This window comes from Cnephaeus nilssonii (genome assembly GCF_951640355.1).
Source record: "Cnephaeus nilssonii genome assembly, chromosome: 21".
NCBI lineage: Eukaryota > Metazoa > Chordata > Mammalia > Chiroptera > Vespertilionidae > Cnephaeus > Cnephaeus nilssonii.
This window is the reverse complement of record NC_137092.1, coordinates 8624624-8650002: the sequence shown is the minus strand read 5'-3', so window position 1 is coordinate 8650002 and position 25379 is coordinate 8624624. Positions and strand designations below refer to the sequence as shown.

The following is a 25379-nucleotide window of genomic DNA, read 5'->3' as shown; positions in this document are numbered from 1 at the left end:
TTTTGTCTGAGTATTTAAGAGGAGAGATTTGAACATCAGCTTCATGCCACACCAGTAGGTGGCACTGGTAACAGAAAGTTTTCTTCGGCCTGAAAAGTGTAGTGAGTTAAGATTATATAACATTATTTCTAAAAGTCATCTCATGGTGCTGTAGTCTCCGTATAATGTATTAGCACAGTGATTTTCAACCTTTTTCATCTTATGGCACACATAAACTAATAACTAAATTCTTCGGCACATAAAAAAAATATTTTTTGCTGATCTCACCCCCCAAAAAAGGTATAATTTTGATTCATTCACATTGGATGGCTATTGTTGTGTTGGCTGTTGTCATTTTTTTACTTGACATTCTAAGGGAAAAGAGGTCAGGTATTGCATGTTTTAAAAATTGTTGTGGCACACCGTGTGCTTGCTGTGGCACACTGGTTGAAAAATGTCTGGATTAGCCTGATAGAAAGACAGTATAACAAAGACATTTCATCTTTTGAAGGAGAAAAGAGATATAAGTAACAGTTTCTCTAGAGAACTAAGTTTTAGTCCCACTTTTGTGAATAACTTTTCTTTTGATCGTAGGCTCATTAAATAACGAGGAGTTTGTTAACTTTTCCATGTTAAAAAATATATATACGCTAGTAGGTATTTTGCTCATTTTCTTTTCTTTTTTTAATTTTTAATTTTTATTGATTTCAGAGAGGAAGGAAGAGGGAGAGAGAGAGAAACGGTAGTGATGTGAGAGAATCATTGATCAGCTACCTCCTGCACGTCCCCTACTGGGGATCGATCCCGCAACTGGGCATGTGCCCTGACCAGGAATCTAACCATGACCTCCTGGTTCATAGGTCGACACTCAACCACTGAGCCACACCGGCCAGGCAGTACTGTGTTCATTTTCCATAGAAATAATGACGATTGTTTTCATACAGAATTCTTGGGTGAACCTCTTGTTCTGTTTCAGACTGTTACAAAAGAAAGACAGATGAAGTTAATACAGCAGCAGAATGACATCACAGGACTCTCGCGGCAGGTGAAGCACGTTATGAACTTTACAAACTGGGCAATTGCGAGTGGCAGCAGCACAGCCCTGCTGTACAGCAAGCGACTGGTGAGACACATGTTGTCTTTATTTTCTTTGGGTTGACTTTATTATGCATTCAGGAACGGCACCTGTTTAAAGTGTAGATTTGAATTTTGGCAGATGTATTCACCACCACAGTAAGATCTAGAAAATCTCCATCACCCACTCAAGTTTCCTTGTTCCCCTCTACCCCAGGCCCTAGGCAACTATTAGTCTGATTTTTTGTCTTTTCTAGAATTTCTTGTAAGTGGAATCATACAGTATTTTGTTTTGAAGATACCTAGTATTGTATGCAGTTTATCATCAGAAATGCAAGCATGTGCATTTGATTGTTAATATAGGTAGTCTTTGACACACTGATATTGTTTCATTTGAGACTGACACTGTGGGGCTACATGAGCTTTTTTATGTCTTTATCTTATGTTTTTCTAAGTGATATTTAATTTTAAGACTAATGTGAATTTTTCCCCTTTAAGATTACTTTTCAATTGCGCCATATTTTGAAAGCTCGTTGTGATCCCGTCCCTGCTGCTAATGGAGCAATACGTTTTCATTGTGATCCCACCTTCTGGGCAAAGAATGTAGTCAATTTAGGTAAGAAATAATTAGTTTTATGAATAACTTGGAACACTGAATTAGGAGAAAGTATCTAAAGCAAATTTTATATACTGAAAGTTTTTTAACTTCACTCTTGGAAAATATGTTTTTCATTGGAAACTCAAACACTATGTTCATTATGTCTTTAAGAATGTTGAGAGTCTCCTGTATAGTTTTTAAAAATGTGTACCATTTTTAACATTTCCTCACATCTGTTAAATTGACATTGACTCTTTCATTGAAGCTTAGCAAACGGGTCTTCATTCTCTGGAAGAATTTCTTAGATGCTTAGTAGTTTTTATATTAATTGAACCAAATTGTCCTCTAGAGGAGGATGTCCAGGATGCTGATGTGTCCGAAAGTTGTGTCCTGAGGAATGTTTGAAAGATAAAAGTAGCTCTTTCACATGGAAGAGAAATGGACTTTGCTTTTGTTACTTCACAGTGTGGACCTAAGGACCATAGGTGGAAGTTACAGAGCGACAGACCAATAGCTCAGTTTAAAACAAGGCAAAATCCCCAAACTTTCCCAACAATCAGAACTGTGGATAGAAGCTATCAAAGCAGAAGTGGACAGCCTTCTATGAAAAAGTAGTGTTTGGGTATATTCAGATTTGGCTAAAGCCTTAGACTAGGCATCAGCAAACTGTTTTTGTGTGGCATGGTAGCTAAATTTGTTTTTTACATTTTAAAGGGTTGTAAAAGCAAATAAGTAAAAAAACAAAGGACATATGACAGTTCTTATGAAGCCTAAAATATCTGGCTCGTTATAGGAAAGGTTTGCCAACTCTACCTTAGATCAAACCTTCCTAAAATTTGCCTGCTGTTTTTAGAAAGCAATGGGCTCTGATTTGGATGGGGGAAGGGAGAGAGCAAGAGAGGTACAGGGATATTGATATGAGAAATCAGGAAAATTGTCATTTCTAAGGACATAAGTGGTTTAAAACATTCAGGATTTCCACAGAAGACAGTTTTATAGCAATGCAATACTCTGCCCTGAATATTTTGGCAATTCAAAAGCAGGTGGAATCAGCAATAGTAATCTTGAGTATCCTTGAATCTTGTCAAAGGAGAATTGATTTAGACCAGCGGTCACTAACCTTTCGGACCTCACCAACCACCAGTGGTCTGCAGACCACCAGTTGGTGACCGCTGCTCCAAAGGTTTCCTTAAACCAGTGGTTGCCAACCTTTTGGACCTCACGGACTACTAGTGGTCCCTGGACCACCGGTTGGCGACCGCTGATTTAGGTTGACTAGATGGGCTTTCTCTAATAACATCTCTTTGAACTCTTAAATTTTCTGTAAATAAAGCATAAGGGCAGGTAATATATCTGAGTAATCAAAAGCCTATTATTTGGCTTTGGGACTATATTAGGTTTCTGATCTTTATCATCTTTAAACCTAGCTCCCATCCCTGCTATACATTGGAAGCTTTGAGTGCTGAGGGTTGTCAGAGGAAAGGAAAAGATACTGATTAATCCACAAAGTAGATAATTTATTTGATTATATGCAAATTATTCTCATTTTTTAAATTCTTCAGGTAATCTAGTAATAGAGAGTAAACCAGCTCCTGGGTATACTCCTAATGTTGTAGTTGGGCAAGTTCCTCCAGGGACAAACCACATTAGTAAAACTCCTGGACAGATTAACTTAGCACAACTTCGACTCCAACACATGCAACAACAAGTGTATGCACAGAAGCATCAGCAGCTGCAACAAATGAGGATACAGCAACCACCTGCTCCTGTATCAACAACAACAACAACAACACAACAGCACCCACGACAAGCAGCCCCTCAGATGTTACAACAACAGGTGAGCATGATATCACTACGTTATTGGTACAAATTGTGAAGACCTCAGGGCAACACTCTGTCCTCTATAAATGAGTTACACATTTCAACATGACTAGCACGGAGAAAACTGGAAGGTCAGAGCTTAAATATTTGTTCTGGGGATTGCAGGGATGTTGGGAAGTGTGAGGAAGGGCAGTAAGTAAATACTTACCATGGGAAGCAAAATTGACTCACTAGTACACAAGTTTTTATTCCTCCAAACCAGATCTTTTTGTTTTACACACGAGATTTTGGGCCAAAGAGCCAGATTATTTTTGCCCAATACTGATATATTCTTTTTTTAAAAAATATATTTTTATTGATTTCAGAGAAGAAGGGAGAGGGAGAGAGAGTTAGAAACATCAATGATGAGAGAGAATCATTGATTGGCTGCCTCCTGCACGCCCCACACTGGCGATCGAGCCCACAACCTGGGCATGTGCCCTGACCTGGACGTGTGTCCTGCCCGGTAATCGAAGTGTGACCTCCTGTTTCATAGTTCCATGCTCAACCACTGAGCCACGCTGACTGGGCCTGATATATTCTTTAGGCATTTGTTCAAATCATTCCCATCCCTGTACCTCTCTTGCTCTCCCCTCCCCTATCCAAATCAGAGCTGTTAATCCAGGATTGGTTAAGTTAATGCTTTAAACACACACATATACTGAGAGAAGGGGCTTGGAGCTAGAGATGAGGAGAATGATTTACACTTTTTACTTTATGTCCTTCTGTATCCTGACTGAAGTCTTTTTATATAACATTTAATGATTGAAAATAAATCTGTAAAAAATATAATTATATAAATGCAATTTCTACCCTTTGTAGCCTCCAAGATTGATCAGTGTGCAAACAATGCAAAGAAACAACATGAACTGTGGAGCTTTCCAAGCCCATCAGATGAGATTGGCTCAGAATGCTGCCCGAATACCAGGGATACCCAGGCACAGCGGCCCTCAATATTCCATGATGCAGCCACACCTCCAAAGACAAGTATGCCTAGAGTTACATTTGTAAGAATCATACAATTTTAAAACTAAAAGACATCATTTTTCTTGATCAGTTGGTGGGGGGAGAGTCACTAATACTTTTGAGAATGAAGACATAAAATTTTGTATTAAATTTTAACAACTTTGATGCCATTAAGGCCTCTATATACTATGGGATGAGGCCCCTGATCTAGTCCAGCCAATTCATTTTATAGATCTAAATAACAAAGGAGCTTGTTATTTATCCCCAGTCACAAGAGATAACGGTAAAACCAAGATTAGAACCATAGTTTCCAGAAATTGTTCCTCTGCTCTTTTAATGTGACATTTTGAACCCAATACATAAAAAAGGACTTTGAGAACAAAACAACGTATTTTTTAAATTTTATTTTTACTTTTTTGCTTCTCTCTACTTAGTATTGTTATTTTTGGGATGTAGATATACCCACCCTTAAAAATAAATGTATTTAGGGACATGTTTTCTGCTCTGTCTGAATAGTAGGTTATCTTTGTATAGGAGGCATGATTTTAAAATGAAGCTACTTTGACATAGGATTTCTAGTTATGAAAGAATGCAGTTCATTTTATAACAGTTGGAGTGATGTTTCTTATAAAGGTTTTTTTAAAAAACATTTTAAAAAAACATATTTTTATTGACTTCAGAGAGAAACATCAATGACGAGAGAGAATCATTGATCAACACCCCCTACTGGGGTTCGAGCCTGCAACCCAGGCATGTACCCTTGACCAGAATCGAACACGGGACCCTTCAGTCCAAAGGCCGACGCTCTATCCACTGAGCTAAACGAGATAGTGTTCTTTTAAAGGTTTTTAAAAGACCATCAGAATGACTGGGAGGCCTCATCAGAAATAGATTCTGAGCCATACACACTGAATCAGAATTTCTAGGAGGGGGTTATTCATAAATGTGTGAACTCTTACTGACTCTCTCACATCAATCTGCAAACTAAAGTTGACAAATACTGTCCTTCAACTATTTCTGGAAAGGTTTTTGAAGGTTAAGTGCTCCCTCACTTTTAAAGATTGACATTTAAAAGTTCCATTGTAAGTTTAAGTTTAAATAGTTGCAAAAGACATAATTTCTGGCATATTTTTGTAAATATTGACATTTTAGAGTAAAACCCTAACATTTTATTCTAGTAAACAAATCCACTGGTGTCCCAAATAGCACAGCAAGCTCTTTTTTGAAAGTCAAAATTTTACGCTGGGACTTGAAAATCTCTTCTACTTTCTCTAGCATTTTATTATAAAAATATATTTATGTTAGATAAAGTTATAAATCAATCAGTCTTTGCAATTTTTCTGCAGCAAAAAATGTTTATTGCAAAATAAAAATTGTTAAATTTCCAGCCACAGTAAGGCTATTATTAAATTAAAACTTTTTCTTTGGACCAAATTTGTATTACAATTATTCCTATAAAGTTGTTTAAGCAGCATATTTATTTACATGCTTTAAGAATATTAGGAAACATAAAGAGTAAAATTCTTTTAGATCTACATTTATTTTTGAGATGTAGATCTAAAAGAGTCTTTTCAGTTATATGTGTTTGTTATTGGTAGAATAAGTCAGAATTCAACACCAGTTTTTATTACTAGCTTGTTTTTTTTTCATGTGATGCTCAGGAAACATGTTGACAAAAATTTGTGTCTGGTAATTATAAGAATTTCCCTAAATTCTTTGAACATTTTCTAGGTTATCAAAGCTGAATCTCACAATGAGCTGTCAAAACTTTAAAATACCATCAATTGATGGCTTTTCAGGTCTTCCTTAATTTTTGTTGCTCATCAAATATCAGAACCCACTTAAAAATTTGTTACACAGGTTTTGGCTCAACAATGTGACAACTTTATTGTACCTTTACTTGTCTCTTGTTTGTTTTTTACCTTGGGGCAATGTGCTAGATAAGATTAGGAATGGGTCAGAGGTTTGCTGTTTTTTGTGTGGAGAAGGGTAGTTGCCAAAGTAGTGAAAAAAGAACCTGCAGACCACAGCACATTCTTGGGTAAATTGGGTTTTCTTTAGAAAAAAGTACATATGATTGAGGATCTGGTCATTAATTGCCTTAGAAGTGTTCACATAATCTATGCCCCTTAGTACATGGAAAGCCTTCAAGTGTTACTGGGGGGGGCCAGGTACATCCTTTGGAAGAGTGCAGAAGCTACAGAATCACACGAACCAGCCATCTAAGAACAGTGCCCTTATACTTTAGGGTCCCTACAGAATCCCTGAATTTTAGAATTTTAAATTTTTTAATATTTTAAATGATTTACACTGAGTGGCCAGATTATTATGATCTCTGAATGCATAATAATCTGGCCACTTATTGTATATCCTATATAATAAAAGGCTAATATGCAAATTGTCCCCTCGACCAGGAGTTCGACCAGCAGGCAGGCTGGCCAACCGCCCATGTCCCCTCCCCCTGGTCAGGCTGGCCGGACCCCACCCATGCACGAATTCATGCACCAGGCCTCTAATATATATACTGAGTGGCCAGATTATTATGCGTTCAGAGATCATAATAATCTGGCCACTCAGTGTATATGTGTATAGAAATTTATTTTCCATAGCTTTTCAACTATATGATCTTAAACGATCCTTATAACAGCCCTCACAATGAGACAGATATGTTCATTTTTGTTCATCATTATCCACATTTCTAAATTACTGAGATTGTCACATATGTTAGAGTCGGGAATTGATGTAATATTTCTGTTTGTAGAGTCATTATTTACATATAAATTATACAATACACAATTAATTACTTTTATTTTAAAAAAAAAGAGTCAAAGAGGAATGTAGACAAAACAGTGGCTTTCAGGAAATGCTGTTTGAAAACTCGGGGGCTTCCAGATGATCTATTTACATGCATCTTTGTTCTGAATAAGATGTCACCGGACTGACGGGTTGAAAATTATTGTCAAGTTTGGCTTTTCCTAAATATTACACAAAAATGAATAGAAAAATGAAAAGGCTAAGTTGGATTATTATTTCCTGTATATGTTTGAGAGGGCTTACTTTTTTGTTTCTCCACTATAGTTATCAAACACTTGTACAACCTTCCTTAAATTAAAAATTGTCGTCAAGATACATTCATATTAGGATATCTTCGCTGACTAAATAATGATAGCATCTTCTTTCCTAACAGCACTCAAACCCAGGGCATGCTGGACCCTTTCCTGTTGTGTCAGTGCACAACACCACAATCAATCCAACCAGCCCTACTACAGCTACTATGGCAAGTGCAAATCGAGGTCCCACCAGCCCATCTGTTACAGCAATAGAATTAATCCCCTCAGTTACCAATCCAGAAAACCTTCCATCGCTACCAGATATTCCACCCATACAGGTTTGTATTTAAGTTGAATGAAAGATTTAAAACCTTGTCTTAATTAGGCATTTTGAGTATATTTTTCTGGTTGTTGTTTTTAAATTGAGGCATTTTAAATTTAGAATATATTTTAATTTTTAAAAGTTACATGCATTAAAACTAGCAATCCTCAATATAACTCTAATATTGTTTCAAAATCATGAATTCATTGTAAATTATTTTAACCTGATTGCTTTCCTGATGTTAGGAGAGATCTTTTTTGGCTAAGCAAATTGTAGTTGTGTTGGTACTAAGAGTACTGGACTATATGGAAATTTTTGGAATATGTCTGTAAAAAATAAAATTGCTAAGTTATAAGCTTATTATAATTTACAAAGCTCTTTAACAGACATTGTATCAGTTTAATGCTTGAAATCATTTTATATGATACTAGAGGCCCGTGTGCACGGATTCGTGCACCGGTGGGGCCCCTCAGCCTGGCCTGCATCCTCTCGCAATTTGGGACCCCTCGGGGGATGTCTGGCTTCCGTTGGTCAGCTGAGTGGCGCTCCTGCTGTGGAAGTGTACTGACCACCAGGGGGCAGCGCCTGCATTGAGCGTCTGTACCCTTGTGGCCATTGCGTGTCATAGCGACTGGTCAAATGGTCGACTGGTCTACCGTTCGGTTAGGGTTTTATATTTATATATATATATATATATATACACACACACACACACACACACACACTTTATGGATGAGAGTAAGAGGTTAGTGACTTTCTCAAAGTCACCCAGTAAATGTATTGAAAAAGTTGTAATTCAAAACCTAGACTCCTGATTACAAATCCAGTTCTCTCCCTAATATTTGTAGAAATTGCAGGGAGATAGTTTGGGATTGGAGGCCTGGAAAGCTATTAGTTTTCAGAGGCTTTGGGCAATCAGAGAGGGGTATGTACATGTTCAAGGAGTCATTGACATTTTACTAAGTACTACATATGCTGAAGTCCTGGGCATTAATGATCTTCTATATATATAAAAGGCTAATATGCAAAGTGTCTCCTCAGGGGTTCAACCAGGAGACCGGGAGTTTGATTGCTTGCTATGATGTGCGCTGACCGCCAGGGGGCGGTGCAGAGCATGGTGGGGAACCAGTGGCGGGGTGCTGAGGGAGCGAGGGAAGGAGGAGGTGGGGATGCGGGGAACCTGATCAGCCCTAATCGCTGGCCAGGCTTAGGGACACTACCCATGCACAAATTTTGTGCACCGGGCCTCTAGTAAAAAGATAAACAGGACTTGATTCCAATTCTTAAAGAAACTTTCAAAGGGAGAAGGAAGGTTGCTAATGTCCCACTTACAATAATTTGCTAGGGTTACTCTGACCTTGGTCTAGTTCTTTCTCACACAGACCAAGTGGTGGAAGTGTAGATGTTCCACATCTTTGAAAAGTTGGGCATCATAAGGGAAGAAGGTGCATATACTTTACTTGTCATCTTGCCCAGAAGAGCTATGAGATCAAGACAAGAAGCTCTGGAATGTGTGCCCTCCAGTGTTTAATTTTTTAAAGTGGGCAGAGAATAGAATCCATGTTTTCTCTGATATACCTTCTCTTATTAAAGTATCATTTACTTTTTAAAAAAATATATTTTATTGATTTTTTACAGAGAGGAAGGGAGAGGGATAGAGAGTTAGAAACATCAATGCGAGAGAAACATCAATCAGCTGCCTCCTGCACACCTCCTGTTGGGGATGTGCCCACAACCAGTGTACATGCCCTTGACTGGAATCGAACCTGGGACCTTTCAGTCTGCAGGCCGACGCTCTATCCACTGAGCCAAACCAGCTAGGGCGAAAGTATCATTTACTTTTTAAAATTGAGATATAATTCACATACCATAAAACACAACTTTTAAAATGTACAGTTCATTGGTTGTTAGTGTATTTACAAGAGTGTGCTACCATCACCACTTAATTTCAGAACATTTCATTACCCCAAAGAAACTGTACCCATTGGCAGCCACTCTCCATTTCCCTCTCAACTCCTGGAAACTACTAATTCACTTTGTGTGTCTAGGGATTTGCCTATTCTGGACTTTTTGTATGACTGGCTTTATACAATATGTGGCCTTTTGTGATTGGTGTCTTCCACTTAGCATAAGTCCATCCAGCATATATCAGCACTTAATTCCTTTTTATGGCAAATTGTATGGATATACCACATTTGTTCATCCATTTATCAGTTGATGGACATTTGGGTTTCCACTTTTTGGCTGTTAGGAATAATGCTGCTGTGAACATTTTTGTACAAGTTTTTATGTGAACACAGGCTGTCGGTTCTCTGTGCTATATTTCTAGCCGTGGAAATTCAGGGTCCTTTTGTGAGTAATGTGTATGTTTTAGAGGAACTGCCAGATTGTTTTTCACGGAGCTGCACCATTTTACGTTCTCAGCAGCAGTGTATAAGGATTTCAGTTTCTCCACGTTCTCGCCAATACTTGTTATTGTCACTTGTGTTTAAAAGGAATTAGAGGTGTTACACAAAAGCCCAGCCACAGTAAGAAATAGTTAACTGTATGAACCAAATAATAGAAAGGGAAACAATGTATTATCTCTAGAAGAACCACTTTTTCTTCTATCCTGGAGTTTCCATGGTATAGTAAAAGGAAACCTGGGAAGCTATACAGGAAGCAGATGAGGTAGCATTAACTATGTAACAGCAGAAAATAAATGCAAGGGCAATTTTGGATATTTGGGTAGAATCTTTAGGTTTTCTATATAGTATCATCTGCAAATAGTGACAATTTTACTTCTTCCTCTCCAAATTAGATGCCTTTTATTTCTTTTTCTTTCTTAACTAGAGGCCCGGTGCATGAAAATTCATGCACTGGAAAGGTGGGTCCCTCAGCCCGGCCTGCCCCCTCTCACAGTTCAGGAGCCCTCAGGGGCGGGAGGCGACCTAGTGATCAGCGCAAGCCTCAGCCGGCCCTGGTTACCTGAGCCTGGGGCAGCCCTGGGCGGCTGGGCAGCCGCCATCTGAGGCTTGCCTGCGCCTTGGGCCGGCCCTGGGCGGCTGGGGGGCTGAGGGGATTGGGGGACTCCCGAGGCAGGCGTGTGGAGCATGTGCGCATGCCGCCCCGGCGGGGCTGAGGGGACTGGGTGCCACCATCTTGTGGCTGTGGGTGCCGCCATCTTTGAGGGTGGGGTAGTCAATTAGCATATATTCCCTCCTTATTGGCTGTGGGTGCCACTATCTTTGAGGGCGGGACAGTCAATTAGCATATTCCCTCCTTATTGGCTGTTGGTGCCGCCATCTTTGTGACCGCATGAGGGTCAATTAGCGTATTTCCTCTTTATTAGACAGGATTGCTCATGCTAGGACTTCCAATACTATGTTGAGTAAAAGTGGCAAGAGTGGTCATCCTTGTCTTTTTCCTGATCTTAAAGGAAAAGCTTTCAGCTTTTCACTGTTAAGTATGATGTAGCTCTGGACTTATAATTAATGCCTTTACTATGTTGAGGTATGTTCCCTCTATACCCACTTTGTTGATAGGTTTTTTTAGAATTGGATGTTGAATCTATTTACTTTTTAGAAGAGTCCTCCCTTGCCTCTGATATGTTTTGAGCTGCTTTATTCTTATCAGTTTTCTGTCAATCCAATTCTACCTTGGTTTTTGTATGTATAGATTCTTTCACATTTTCTGCTTCGATGCCATGTTTTCCTGTTTTATAGTCATGAAAATCAGTGTGGTTTTTGAGAGGAAAGAAGAGCACGTAATAAATGTGTTCAGTTTTCAAAAAGTGATCTTGCCCCTAGCAGGAGAGAAGATTAAAAGGGACTAGCGTGGATACAAACAGACCAGTAAGCAAGAAGGGTAGCAGTTATTTAAGAATAATTTGATCATCTCTTATATGGAATAGTATAAACTTTTACTTATGGTAATTTTCATAATTAAATAGTATATGCTTACTATTTCTTACATATATATTTTCTCATTTCATCATCACAGTTCTCAGTGTAGATAAATATTTTAAAGATAGGAAATTTGATGTTCAATTGGAAATCAGGCCAAAGGAAGCAATAGTTAAGCCTACTTAGATGTAGGCTAATCTGTTTATAAGGAAACTGAGCATAAGTGGTTATATTAATGAGATGAATAACCTCTCTGTTTAATCAAAGCAAATTTATCTTTTTGTTTTTCTCTTTAGTTGGAAGATGCTGGTTCAAGTAGTTTAGATAATCTACTAAGTAGATACATCTCAGGCAGTCACCTACCCCCACAGCCTACAAGTACCATGAATCCCTCTCCAGGTCCCTCTGCCCTATCTCCAGGATCATCAGGTAAAACCAACTGAGGTATTGCCTCATTTCTTCAACACCTTACAAAAATTCTCTCTCAGTGTATGCATCAGGGTTCTTCAGAAAAATAGAATCAATAGGAGATGTGTGCGCGGCGGGGAAGGGGAGGAGAGAGAGATGTTAAGGAATAGCTCATGTGATTGTTAGGGCTGGCAAGTCCGAAGTCTGCAGGCGGATTGCCAGGCTGGAGCCCAGAGAAGAGTTGGTGTTGCAGCCTTCAGTGCAGAGGCAAATTCTCTCTTCCTCTGGTGATCTCAGTCTTCTCTCAAGGTTTCCAGCTCATTGGATGAGGCCCGAACACATTATGGAAGTTGATCTTTTTTATTCTAAGTCAGCTGATTTAGGTGTTAATCACATCTTAAAATACCTTCATAATAACATTTAGACTGGTGTGGGACAAACAACTGGTACTATATTCTAGCCAAGTTGATGCACAAAAGTAACAATCTCATAACGTATATTTTTTCTGATTGCTCTAATTTCTTCAAATACTTTAGGCATTCTTCAGCTAACTGAAGTAATATTAGTTTATATTGTAGTGCACACTGTTCAGAACTCCAGTGTACCCCTCTCCCCAGCTTTATTCATGTTCATTGCTGGATTTGTAGTTACATTTACTTTCCATGTCTTATATTTCATGATATAGATCATCAGTTGAAGAATTCTTTGGTTTCAACCCAAGTTCAAAACACTTTGTAAAATAAAGTGGAAAATTGTTTTAAAAAAAGAGTTGAGGAAAGGCAAGTGAATTTTCAAATGGCAATTTTAAAACAAAAACTTAAATTTATTGGAAACTGTTAAAATGTGACCAATCAAGTCCATGAGTTGTATTGTAGCTCTCTTCCAAAACCCAGGTGTTTTATTGACCTTACCATGAGTGAATGATTGAAGCAGCTCCCCACAGATTCATGGTGCAGAGTGGTTATGGGATATAGTTTTCTGGTATAAATTAGATGTTATTTTTTTCTTACTAAAACAGACTACCTCATTATTTCTAGAGAAAGAATAGTTCAAATTTAAATGTGGGTTTTGCATGAGATGCATCATTAATACATTTTTGAGTCATATAATTTTTGAGGTTTAATATAATTATTCTAGAACTCTGAAAAAAAAGGAAGAATAAATAATAGGAATCTCAGTTGTATATATACCAGACAACATAGGGAAAGATGGCAAATAGCTTTCTCTTGGTGAGTTTTCATTGATCGGGTAGTGTTGCTGTGAGGCTCTGGGAATGGTGCTCAGCGGAGAGAAACTGGTTGAGGTCTGCCAATGATTACAAATGCCGTACCTGACTTCAGGGCTAAGCTTGGGTCTGATTTTCAAGAAATTAAAAAAAAAATTATGTATTGATTTTATATAGAGGAAGGGAGGAAGGAACAGAGGGAGAGATTGATTTGTTGTCCTACTTATTGAACCCACAACCTTGGTTTATCAGTCAACGCTCTAACCAACTGAGCTATCTGGCCAGGGCAGCTAAATTGAATTATGATCACCTTGAAATCTGTAACTAGTAGGTAGAATTCTGACTATTCTTACCTGCATTAATATTCATGTTGACTTATTTGCAGGTTTATCCAATTCTCACACCCCTGTGAGACCCCCTAGTACGTCTAGTACTGGCAGCAGAGGCAGGTGAGTATTACATTATTAATAGATTCAATTTTTTATTAAGAATTATTTCAAATATGTACTTTAAAAAGTAGAATATTACAGTGAACTCTTATATACTTACCACCTAGCTTCAGTAATCACCAAGTTATGGCCAATCTTAATTCTTCTGTTCATTCCCTCTTAGTCTGGATTATTTTGAAACAAATCTCAGATATCTTATTTACTTGTGACTTTTTCAGAATATATCACTTAAAATAAAAGGATTTAAAAATTTTATAACGACAGAACTATTATCACACCTAGAAAAAATTTAATGGATAACTCTTTTACTAGAGATAGTTAATGTTCAGATTTCCCAATTTTCCCCATAAATACCTTTTAAAATTTCCCATAAATACTTTACATTGCCATCCATATATATGTTGAAGTCAGAATCAATGTATGTGAGGTGTATTGTTTCTCCTATAGCATTCCATCCATTTTGTCATTTAAATACACTGCCTGCTGTTTTTTCTCTATATTGTATTTAGATCAGGAGGTTTGATTGGATTCAGGTTTGATTTGGGGGAAAGGGTAGTGGTGCTGTGTAGTCCCATGAAGGCACATAATGTCTGATCGGGTTTGTTTGTTTTGTGTTAGTGACCATTAATGATCATTGCCTAACTCTTTTTATTTTTACTGGTTGAAAAATGATGTATTTAAATTATTGTATTATTCCTTCTTGGTTTATTATTTTAAATAATTCTGTAAAGAGACACTTTCTGTCATCAACTATTTAGTGATGGGAAAAGCTGAGTGAATAGATTCTTTCTCTCTATCTATTGAGTTGATTTCCCAGCACCCTTCAACATTGACCAGTGGTTTTTTTTATTTTTAACTTTATGAACGCATATAAATATATTTTATATGATTGAAACCATTGTAGATGTCATTTTTTTGATGCTTAAAGTTTTCTATCTTTGGCTTGTCAGAGCTTTTTAAAGTCCCCCCCCCTTTTTTTGGGGGGGTATAACCCCAGCATCCTCTGAAAGCTTCCTTGTTTGTTGTTATGAAATGATTGTCCAGGTTCATCTTGTACATTTCCTGCTTTAGAACTGGAATCAGCCATTTCTCTAAGAAATCTGGTCATGTTAGTGAGAAATGGTGCTTGGAGACAGTTTTCTAGGTACTAGGGGTACTCATTACTACTGAATTATTCATTGTTTTTTGTGCCTTTTTGGTGGACAGAACTAAGAAAATGGGGTTGGTGGGAGAGTGTGTTTAAGATAAAATACAATAATGTTGACTGATATTTACACTTTAGTTTAAATAATTTAGTATAATGCAAGGAAGATTTACGTTATCGGATTCTTTTGTATGCATGTGTGCACGTGCATTTTGAAGATTGGTCCTTTCAAACACTTGCTTGACTTTAATTATACTTTAATAATCAGTACTTTTAGAAGAAAAGTATAAAAGTATGTGAAAAAGAAAAAGGTGTTCGTTCTTAGAAGTAATACAGTCTTACCAGTTATTCACTTCTCTTGCCAGTGGTTTTTCTTTGTGTTCTAGATAGAACTGATTAGTCTTGTATCATTACGTTGATTTCAAATAAGGACATGCTAGGTTGTTTACTATTTGTTATCCTCTTTTCCCAATCCCCCGCTTGTAAAAACTAAACTAGCACTTCCTTTGAGAAGGCTTCATGAACCACTGTTGATGTTATTTTCTTCAGATGTTTGGGGGAAGAGAAGAATTGAAACTACTTTTATAGAGAGAAGGGAAAATGATTGTTTACTAGACTTCTTACCTGGTTTAGTGTAAGTGCCTCAGAACATAACGTGTTTTTAAGGTCTTCTGAAAGTTTGATTTACATTTTTAAGCATTAGAAGCTAAGTTTATACCACACTCCTCTTAACAACATTATGAAGTGTCTTATCATCCTAAAATTAATAAATTGTTGTTTTCACATTAATGAACATTACTTTTATACACACCACTCAAACATATGTGGCCTTTCTTGTTTTTTATTAGCTGTGGGTCATCAGGAAGAACTGCTGAGAAGACAAGTCTTAGTTTCAAGTCTGATCAAGTGAAGGTCAAGCAAGAACCTGGGACTGAAGATGAAATATGTAGCTTTTCAGGAGCCGTGAAGCAAGAGAAGACAGAGGATGGCAGGAGGAGTGCCTGCATGGTAAAGCCCACTGGGGTCTGCCAGGGATTCTTCCCTCCGAGGGTGGTGGACTGGATAGTGCTTCCGTGAACATGTACTTATGCCTGCATTTCTGTGCCCGGTACTAGCCAGTTATCTCTTTTTCTAACTCACTGTCTCCAAATGTTAGCTGTAATTAATCAAAAGAATCATACTAAGGATTCATTTAAAATTATCTTTTTGTTTTTAATTGGTAATATTTTTTGCCAGGTTCTAAGTCAGGTTCTATCTTATTCTGAATTTTTTAATCATCTCAGGCCACAGATGACCCTTGGCTATTTGCCTGGACTTGTACATTCAGAATTAAGGCTGCTGACATGAAAGAAGTTTAACAGTCAAATATTTTGTGATGGGGGAAGATTGCCTTTAGCTTATGAATTATTAGTCATTTTAGAGTTCCCAGATGGAACACTATAGAATTTATAATATAGGGTGAAAGAAGGCACAATTCTCTCTGTTGAGAAATTTCTATCTTGGTTTTTTTCTTCCTGCCCGGGCTTCTGATTGGCACATAGAAATTTTAGCTCGAGCTACTATATATTGAATGCAGTGTATGAAGGTTTAGAGAGCAGCACAGTTAGCCTTGGGTTTGGAGCAGTGTCACCTCTTCATCCAGAACTTAATCTGGAAAGTACCTCCAAAACAGCTTAAAAGATTCTTTTTTATATTGTCATAATTTTCCTACATTTGTAGAATGGTAAGTGGGCAGAAGAATGCTCCTCAAAAGCTATGCAGCAGATTCTTGAGTGAAAAATAACACACCAATGTCGTCTCTCTTTAGGAAAAGTATAACCCTATGCTCACTTCCCAGTCAGTGTGCTTAGCTGTTAAATTAATTTCCTTACTATCTGAGTGAACCAATATTTCAGAGACTGCTCCCTAAAATCACAAATTAACATGCCTAAATAAATTTGGGGTTAATTTCATTCCTTTATGTCACTAATATGATTTCCAAAGTAATTTTAAGTTAGGTCAGTATATCTGTATACATGTTGACATAAGGTTTACACACACACACACACACACACACACACACACACAGCTAACAATAATGGATTAAATGATTCTTCAAGAGGTTGTCCTTGTTTTGTTTTAGTTGAGCAGTCCTGAGAGTAGTTTGACACCACCTCTCTCAACCAACCTGCATCTAGAGAGTGAGTTGGATGCATTACCAGGAGTGGAAAACCATGTGAAAACTGAGCCTACAGATACGAATGAAAGCTGCAAACAGTCAGGGCTCAGCAGCCTTGTTAATGGAAAGTCTTCAATTCGAAGCCTCATGCACAGGTCGGCAAGGATGGGAGGAGATGGCAACAGCAAAGATGATGACCCAAATGAAGATTGGTGTGCTGTCTGCCAAAATGGAGGGGATCTCTTGTGCTGTGAAAAATGTCCAAAGGTCTTTCATCTAACTTGTCATGTTCCAACACTTCTTAGCTTTCCAAGGTACCAGTGAAAGAATTGATTTTTTGTTGTTTACTTTTATAAGAACCCCCCCCCCCCCCCCAAAAAAAAAAAATCCACCAGAAAGTTAGGGCAGGTGGCCTTATTAACCAGTGCATACATAGTAAAACGGGCCTGTTGTTCCTTTGGTATTACCTTCTAGAGAAACTACTAGCTGAACAATAAAATGTCCAAGATGTAAGTGCTACAGCATTAAAAGTGTAGATTATTTCCTGACCTTCAGTTTATATTTAATGTAAACAAATTAGATAAAACTCTTACTTATGAGGGGCAAGGGCATATTTCCTCTTGAAGTTAATTTTTTAAATGTATTGCCATCATTTAAAAAAAAATAAGTTTTTCTTTTAGAGGGAGAGAAAGAGAAACATCAATCAGCTGCCTCCTGCACAACCCCTACTGGGTATCGAGCCTGCATCCCAGGCATGTGCCCTGACTGGGGATCGAACCAATGACCTCTTGGTGCATGGGACGATGCTCAATTCACTGAGCCAAACCAGCCGGGCTATTGCCATAAATTTGAATAGGGTCTACAATTATTATTTTATTTATGAATACTGTTTAGTTTTATGACTATATTAAGTTTTACCCAAACTTTTTTAATGTCAGAAAGCTCTCAGAAGACATTGTAAAGAAAAAACTCCTTGTAAAAACACCTTCATTGTTTTGAATTTTTTTAGAAATAGCTTTCTCTTGACCACTAGTAGTAGTTAATTGGTTCTGCCTGCCTGAAGCACTGTGTGCAGGTTTCTCAGGCTTTTCTTTGGATCTAGTTGAAATGTCTTTTAGTCATTAACTTTGAATAGACAATTACTGAATTGCTTATTTAAAAGTAAATAATTTGGGGATAAAATAAAGAGCATTGTCCTTGGACCCATGTCAGCTAAATCTAGTTTCAAGCAATAAAACATCTGTCATTGAGCATCCAAGGCAAGCTGAGATACCAGTTAATGCAATGGAATAGATGTGCTGGGCTGGGTTACAAAGTGGTCTAGCTATAACGTAGTGAACTAATTAACTTGATTACTTTGGGCTGCTCACAGATTTTTAGGGATTGTCTACATCTACAAGTGGTAGAGTTTGTTTTAGAAGAGCTCTTTTTCTTCTTTAACATTTTATATTCACACAATTTCAACTTCAGTTGATTTCAGAGATCATAAAATAGTTGAGTCATACTTCTTTCTGCCTTTCCCCTTCCCCAGTCCTTTCCCCTGGGTTTCTTTTTAAATGAAAGTAAACCGGTATTCTTGGGAAAATTCACCTTTTCTTTCTATAGATAAAAAGTTTACATTTCCTCTTAGATTTCTTAGAAACAGTGATTTTAGTTGAATATGAAAAATTCAACCTTTTGGCTTAGAAAACTGGTGGATATAAAAAATAGTGCCAGAATATTTTTCTGAAGAATTGTATTCTTACCTAAATCTTAGGAGGCATAGTCATTTGCCAGAGATGCAATAAGGGCCTTCTTTTTCTTTACTCTTAGAAGAGGAAAGTATTGGCGTTTTGGTCTTGAAATTGAGGCTTTTCATATTTTTCTTGTCTTTGAATAGTAACATCTGCTGGAACATTAGAATTTTGCCACTGAATGTCTTCTCCAAAGGCAGAGGCTTTGGAAGGAATCGAAGCTGTTGGCACAGAGTAGTATAGTCTCTAGATGTAGAATTTACGTATGTATGTAAGGGATGAGGAGAGTGAATATGCATGACTCATTGGAGTTTATGGTTTGATAGAATGAGCAGATTTGAAAGCTAAGGTGTATATGTGCATGTGCTTGTATTGGTAAGGGTGTGTGTGTGTATGTGTGTGTGTGTGTATGCATGTGTGTCTAGGTTTTTGACTTGGCTATGAACAAATAGTTGTTTTATTTTTGGCATGTTTAATATATGCCAAAACAGTACAGGACACCTGAGGAATTCCATATCCTGTACTCTTTTCTTGTTTGTTAATATGGGATCATTGTGATTACTGGTGTCTGAGAATTGGTCTTATGCTGCAAAGTACTGCTCATCAACTTTGTACTGTGAGAAGACCTATTGAATGCCAAGATACTGGTTTTATATTGCTTTCCAGAAGGTAATCAATTGAAGAGTGACTGGGAAAATTATGGGAAGGTTTTATCATACAGTTCCACTTTATGAAAAAAAAAAAAAAGAGAGAAAAACAAATTAGAGTCTTAACCTCTAGGGAATTAGCTTCCCGAGAGTGGGTTTTGTTGTCATTATATGGACTAATTGCCTGTTTTCCTCTTCAGTGGGGACTGGATCTGCACATTTTGCAGAGATATTGGGAAACCAGAAGTTGAATATGATCGCGACAATTTGCAGCATAGTAAGAAGGGGAAAACGGCACAGGGGTTAAGCCCCGTGGACCAAAGGGTAAGTGTGAAATACGTTGATGTATTATTAGGGATTCTGTAGTTGTCTGGCTATATATTTTTTAAGTGTGATACACATGTAACCTGATACATTTTTTTAAAATATATTTTTATTGATTTCAGAGAGGAAGGGAGAGGGAGAGATAGAAATATCAATGATGAGAGAGAATCATTGATCGGCTGCCTCCTGCATGCCCCCCTACTGGGGATCAAGCCCGCAACCCAGGCATGTGTTCTTGACCGGAATCGAACCTGGGACCCCTCAGTCCGCAGGCCAACGCTCTATCCACTGAACCAAACCAGCTAGGACCATTTTCATTTTTTAATCTTTCCATCTGATGATATATTGATGACTTGTGAAATCTTTATCTCTAGCCCTCAGCTTTAGACCCTTATACCCAGTTTTCTCATACTTAACATGCCTCAACCAAAATCTTCATTTTTAATTCTTCTTCAAAAAGCAAAAGCAAGAAATAAGCAAATAACAACATAAAAAACTGTACTTCTCCCCCAGTTTGCTATTACCATTATCTATGGCTGCTCAAGCCAGAAATCTGTGAGAAATAAAAGAATCAGGAGTGACTTTTATAATATTACGTTCTTACTTCCCCTAATCATTTTATGAGATAGCCATCATGGTCTGTCATCTGCACTACTATAATAATCTCTTCACTGGACTCCCTGATTCTACTCCTGCCCCCTTACAGTCCATTTTCTGTATGTTCATAGCGTTCTTTTAAAAATGTAAACAAGGCTATCATTCCCTTGCTTAACATCCTTTAATAGCTTCTCATTATATTAAAAATGGAATTAAAATCCTCTTCCTCGCTTCAGTGGGATTTCTGCTCATGTAGTCCATAGTCTGATCTTCATAGAAAAATATTTTTTGCCCTAACCGGTTTGGCTCAGTGGTTAGAGCGTCGGTCTGTAGACTGAAGGGTCCCAGGTTCGATTCCGGTCAAGGGCATGTACCTTGGTTGGGGGCACATCCCCCTAGGCAGCTGATCGATGTTTCTCATTGATGTTAATTTTTTACGGAGAGGAAGGGAGAGGGATAGAGTTAGAACTTCTCTATCCCTCTCCCTTCCTCTCTGTAAAAAATTAATAAAATATATTTAAAAGAAAAATATCTTTCACATAGTTCTGTGGTTAATTATGTTTGGCTCTAATCTAATGTATATACCTCACAAAATCCCTCCTCCACTATCTGTGAAGAGAAGGTATGTGCTTAGAATGTACAAACTTAAGAGAAATTTAAGCAAATGAAAACTAAATGCATTTCAGTTTATTTCTGATTTTGTAAAAATATTCTAGAGTTGGGTTAAGAAGAAACAGATAGTTTTTATTTAATTTTGAACCTGAGTGGAATAATTTCAAGAAAGGAAATAAAAACATGTCTGGTCTGCCACAGGGGATTACAACATGAGTAGCAACAGCAATAATTTATAGATTACTAAGTAATCTATAAATTGTACAAAATGCTATATGTTGCTTTTCTGACTCCTTCCGTGTGTATAAATAGTTGCATTAATAGTAGATAAATTACCTTTGTTATCAGGTAAGAACAAAAGCACTCTGTCTTGATAAGTGCATTTAAAGTAGAACAGAAGATAGTTTCAAAACTAAATGGGAAACGAAGCGGTTTTCTTTGGGTGTATGTTTAGTTGGAGAGCTAGTAGTAATAATCCTATATAATAGAAGGGTAATATGCAAATTGATCAAACAGCTGAATGACCAGTCGCCATGACTCACACTGACCACCACTGGGCATACTGCTTAACACAGGAGCTGCCCCCTGGTGGTGAGTGAGCTTCCACAGGGGGAGTGCTGCTCAGCCAGAAGCTCAGAAGCCCGGCTCACCGCTGGCGAGCTCAGTGGTGGTGGGAGCCTCTCCCGCCTCCGCTGCACACTAAGGATGTCCGACTGACGGACGGCTTAGGGCCCGCTCCCCATGAGGGCTCCCGGACTGCAAGCGGGTGCAGGCCGGGCTGAGGGACCTCCTCGAGTGCACTAATCTTGTGCACCAGGCCTCTAGTACTTTATAATGATAAAGTCCTTATTCTCAAGAAGATCTTATTAGCCCCCAAAAAAACTTATTAAGGATTTTCTTTTCTTTTTCTTTTGGCCAGAAATGTGAACGTCTTCTACTTTACCTCTATTGTCATGAGTTAAGTATTGAATTCCAGGAGCCAGTTCCTGCTTCGGTGAGTTGTTTTCCTTAATACCACTCTGGTGAAGACTCCTCTGTTAAAACTCCAGCTTCTTGAAGAATCTCCTCAACCTCTCCAAGGCTCACATTTTCTTTCCTAATATTATTTCTTCCCTCATTGGGTTCTTTTAAGGGATATACAGTCTATGGTAACCTGTGTAAAATGTTTTAGCATCAGACCTAATAGCATTTTAAATATTTCTTATTAATCAGAAATTTTAATAGGGCCAAGTGGATATGAGGTCCACTTGTTAAAATTGGAGTTTGTTTTTAAAGATTTTGTGGCTCTGATGGAGATGTAGTAAATTTAATTTCCATGTCCTCTGTTACCTTTAAGGTAAGGGGCAATAGGTATAATGGAAATAATCTTGAACCTAGGAGTCAGAAGGCAACTTCTCTTAGTTCTGCCATTAGCCATCCTTATAACTGGGAAAATTACATATATTCTTGCCTTTACTTTTTAAACTGTGCAGTGGGAATATTGGACTAAATTATTTCTAAGATTCTAGTTCTATGATTCTAGGTTCTGTATGTTGGGGAGAAAACTATGTAAGTATTTGAATAAACGTGTAAAGTTGAATCTTTTATACTGGCTCTGCCTTTATAAGCCCTCTTTTATGAAAAGTCAAGATTAAGAAAAGATTGGGAAAATTTTGCGAGTCAGTATTCTTTAACTTAAAGGGGACTTTAGTAAGGAATGAAGCCTCCGAAGTCCCATAGCAGAAGGAACACAAGAGGTGCTTAGTGCGTCATAAATGGTCTGAGACTGTGCCAAACACCTTTCATTTGTTAGCCAACATTTGCTGAATTAAGATGTTACTGAATACCAGATGTGCTATACAGTATTGACTTGTGTACTGAATAGGTTCAGAAATGAATTTTACAGCACAGAAGGTCTAGACACAAGGAATATGTTTTGTGCAAATAGTAATCATCTGATATTAGGAAGTCTGTCTTTAAGTTCAGGGACTTTATAGTGGAAAGTGACTTTCAAATTATTTTTCATGAACTATTGAAAAAGCTTCTCTATGTTCAGTTATTTCACAAGGTTACAAATTTTTGGCCAAGAGTCGGGGCTAGAACTTCCCAGCATGATCACTAAGTGGTTAACAAAATTTTTTTTGGCCGGGGGCTGGGTGTTATTCCAGTCTTTCTTCCTCTGTTGCTATGTCCAGAGTACTTTGTGATAGAAAGTTATGTCCTCTAAAAGATACCATATTCTAATAATAACAATACCTTTTGTAACCATTTTTTCCCCTTTCCTATTTAAAAATAACCTCTTCAGGAATCCTTAACATTAGTGACTGGCTATCATTGCTATTTGCTTTCTTTCCAAATTTACTTCTTAAAGATAGAACTTTGGGGCCTTCATACATGGTTACTGCCACATATTCTGAACATGATTTGATTTTCATAATAAAATTGGGGCCAAAGATAAAAAGTACATTCACTATACCCAAAATTTTCAAGTAGCTGGCTCATTAGTCAATACATTTTCCCCCTAAAATTAATTGTGCTATGGATTTTCAAATTAAAAACAGTTTGGCATTTGGGAGAATCCTTATCTAGCTGTATTTATTTGCTCTTTTAGATACCAAATTACTATAAAATTATAAAGAAACCAATGGATTTATCTACCGTGAAAAAGAAGCTTCAGAAAAAACATTCCCAACACTACCAAGTGCCAGATGACTTTGTGGCTGACGTCCGTTTGATCTTCAAGAACTGTGAAAGGTTTAATGAAGTATGTTAGCTTCCAAACTGTAGTCTTGGATTATTAGTTTTTATTTGTTTATTTGTTTTATTGTTTGGATTTTGCTTTTCCTGCCAAGTGATTTTTCTAATTGGATTTAAAATTTCTTTTTCTGCTTCAATTCTTGTCAAGAGTAAAATTGTCATCTATAGCTCCAAAGAAGAAAGTTTACTGTGTATGATTTAAAGTATATACTTAAATAAATCAGGAATGTTATTAAATATCCCTTCCTGAACAAGTTGAGGATTAAGATAAGTATAGAAAGTAGTCTCTAATTAAGTATGTTTTGTGGTAAACTATTTTAAAAGCCTAAATTTTGGGTACATTGAGGAAAGACATTTGTAACAGTGTCCTTTGATTTTATTATTGACCATATAAATGTAGAACCTTAAAATCACCAACAACTCTCTGGTGGCTCATTTTGAATAGTAGCCCAGAGTATATATGTTGAGTTTTTGGATCTCAGCAATGTGTCTTTCATTAACTTTGGCTTTGTATTTTTATGAGGATAAGGATTTGTTATCCATATCTTGAAAAGAAATGTGATGTGTGTGTGTGTGTGTGTGTGTGTGTGTGTGTGTGACTTTTCCCAAAGATAACCAAAATTATTTCCTTAAGATAATTTTGGTTATCTTTGGGAAATGTCAAGTCTCCTATTGTTAAGGAAATTTTTCATTATTACAGGAGGAGAAAATGGAATTGGATGAGAATTCATAAAATCTTTAAAAAAGGATTACTTTATTACTAAAGTCTCATCTTTGTTACTGGTAAAAATTGGGTGCCATGTGACTGTCATTAAAATAAATGACGTTGAATCATTTAAAATGTACTCATAGCTGCTTCTGGAAGCATCTAGGTGACCGTGTAAGATTTTAAAAGTCCTTACTAGGTGAGAAGTCTGGGCACCTCAGTAGCAGTGTGCCACGGAGAACAGTAAAACGTCACTCAGAGTGAAGTTAGTACAGTCCCAAGTTTTTGTCTTGTTTTCTAATGCACTTAGGTTATTTTAAATAAATATGCTTTCATGAGCTATATTTACCAGGAAGGCCCATTTTTTTCTGCTTTAGTAATAGTTAAATAATTTATGTTTAACAAATTGCCAGATAGATGACATTCTGATTAAGTGGTTTGTTGAACGTTTGGCAGATTTTTAAAAGGAACATTTCTCACATTATTCATTTCACAGATATATTTCTCTTAAATAGATTGATATATTCTGACCAATTTCTATTTAGATTGGCACCTCCTTGAAGAAATTCAGAATTTGAGACAATTAATTATTGAGGTTTCACAGTAGCTTTAGTCATAGAACTTTGTAAAGAAAGTGGTTCCATGTTCTGTAAAACTTTAGAAAGCACTTATAATCTGGTCATCGCACTTATAACCTGACACCCCTAGTATGGCTGACTCTTGTCGCCAATCCTATGCAGTTTTATAATTTTAGAAAGGATTTATAATTTCCCTTTTTTTTTTTTGACTCTGGTATCCTTTTTAGATGATGAGAGTTGTTCAAGTTTATGCAGAAACACAAGAGATTAATTTGCAGGTAAGCTTTTCAGACCATGCACACTTGGTGAAGGAGTATGCATTACCAATG

The 25379-nt window shown here is 37.2% G+C and overlaps 1 protein-coding gene across 2 annotated transcripts in view; it reads left to right on the top strand.

Annotated features, from left to right (window-relative positions):
- TRIM33 (tripartite motif containing 33) overlaps positions 1 to 25379 on the top strand; it is a 60974-nt gene that overhangs the window by 32440 nt on the left and 3155 nt on the right. Inside the window, exons 7-19 of one of the 2 annotated variants that reach the window (XM_079760788.1) lie at positions 956 to 1102; positions 1552 to 1669; positions 3214 to 3488; positions 4334 to 4498; positions 7665 to 7865; positions 12030 to 12162; positions 13752 to 13815; positions 15808 to 15967; positions 17082 to 17431; positions 19698 to 19821; positions 21950 to 22024; positions 23621 to 23773; positions 25278 to 25328. In XM_079760788.1, the coding sequence (XP_079616914.1) occupies positions 956 to 1102; positions 1552 to 1669; positions 3214 to 3488; positions 4334 to 4498; positions 7665 to 7865; positions 12030 to 12162; positions 13752 to 13815; positions 15808 to 15967; positions 17082 to 17431; positions 19698 to 19821; positions 21950 to 22024; positions 23621 to 23773; positions 25278 to 25328 (2016 nt within the window). The remainder of the gene's footprint in view (positions 1 to 955; positions 1103 to 1551; positions 1670 to 3213; positions 3489 to 4333; positions 4499 to 7664; positions 7866 to 12029; positions 12163 to 13751; positions 13816 to 15807; positions 15968 to 17081; positions 17432 to 19697; positions 19822 to 21949; positions 22025 to 23620; positions 23774 to 25277; positions 25329 to 25379) is intronic. The other variant, XM_079760789.1, reaches the window with a different exon arrangement.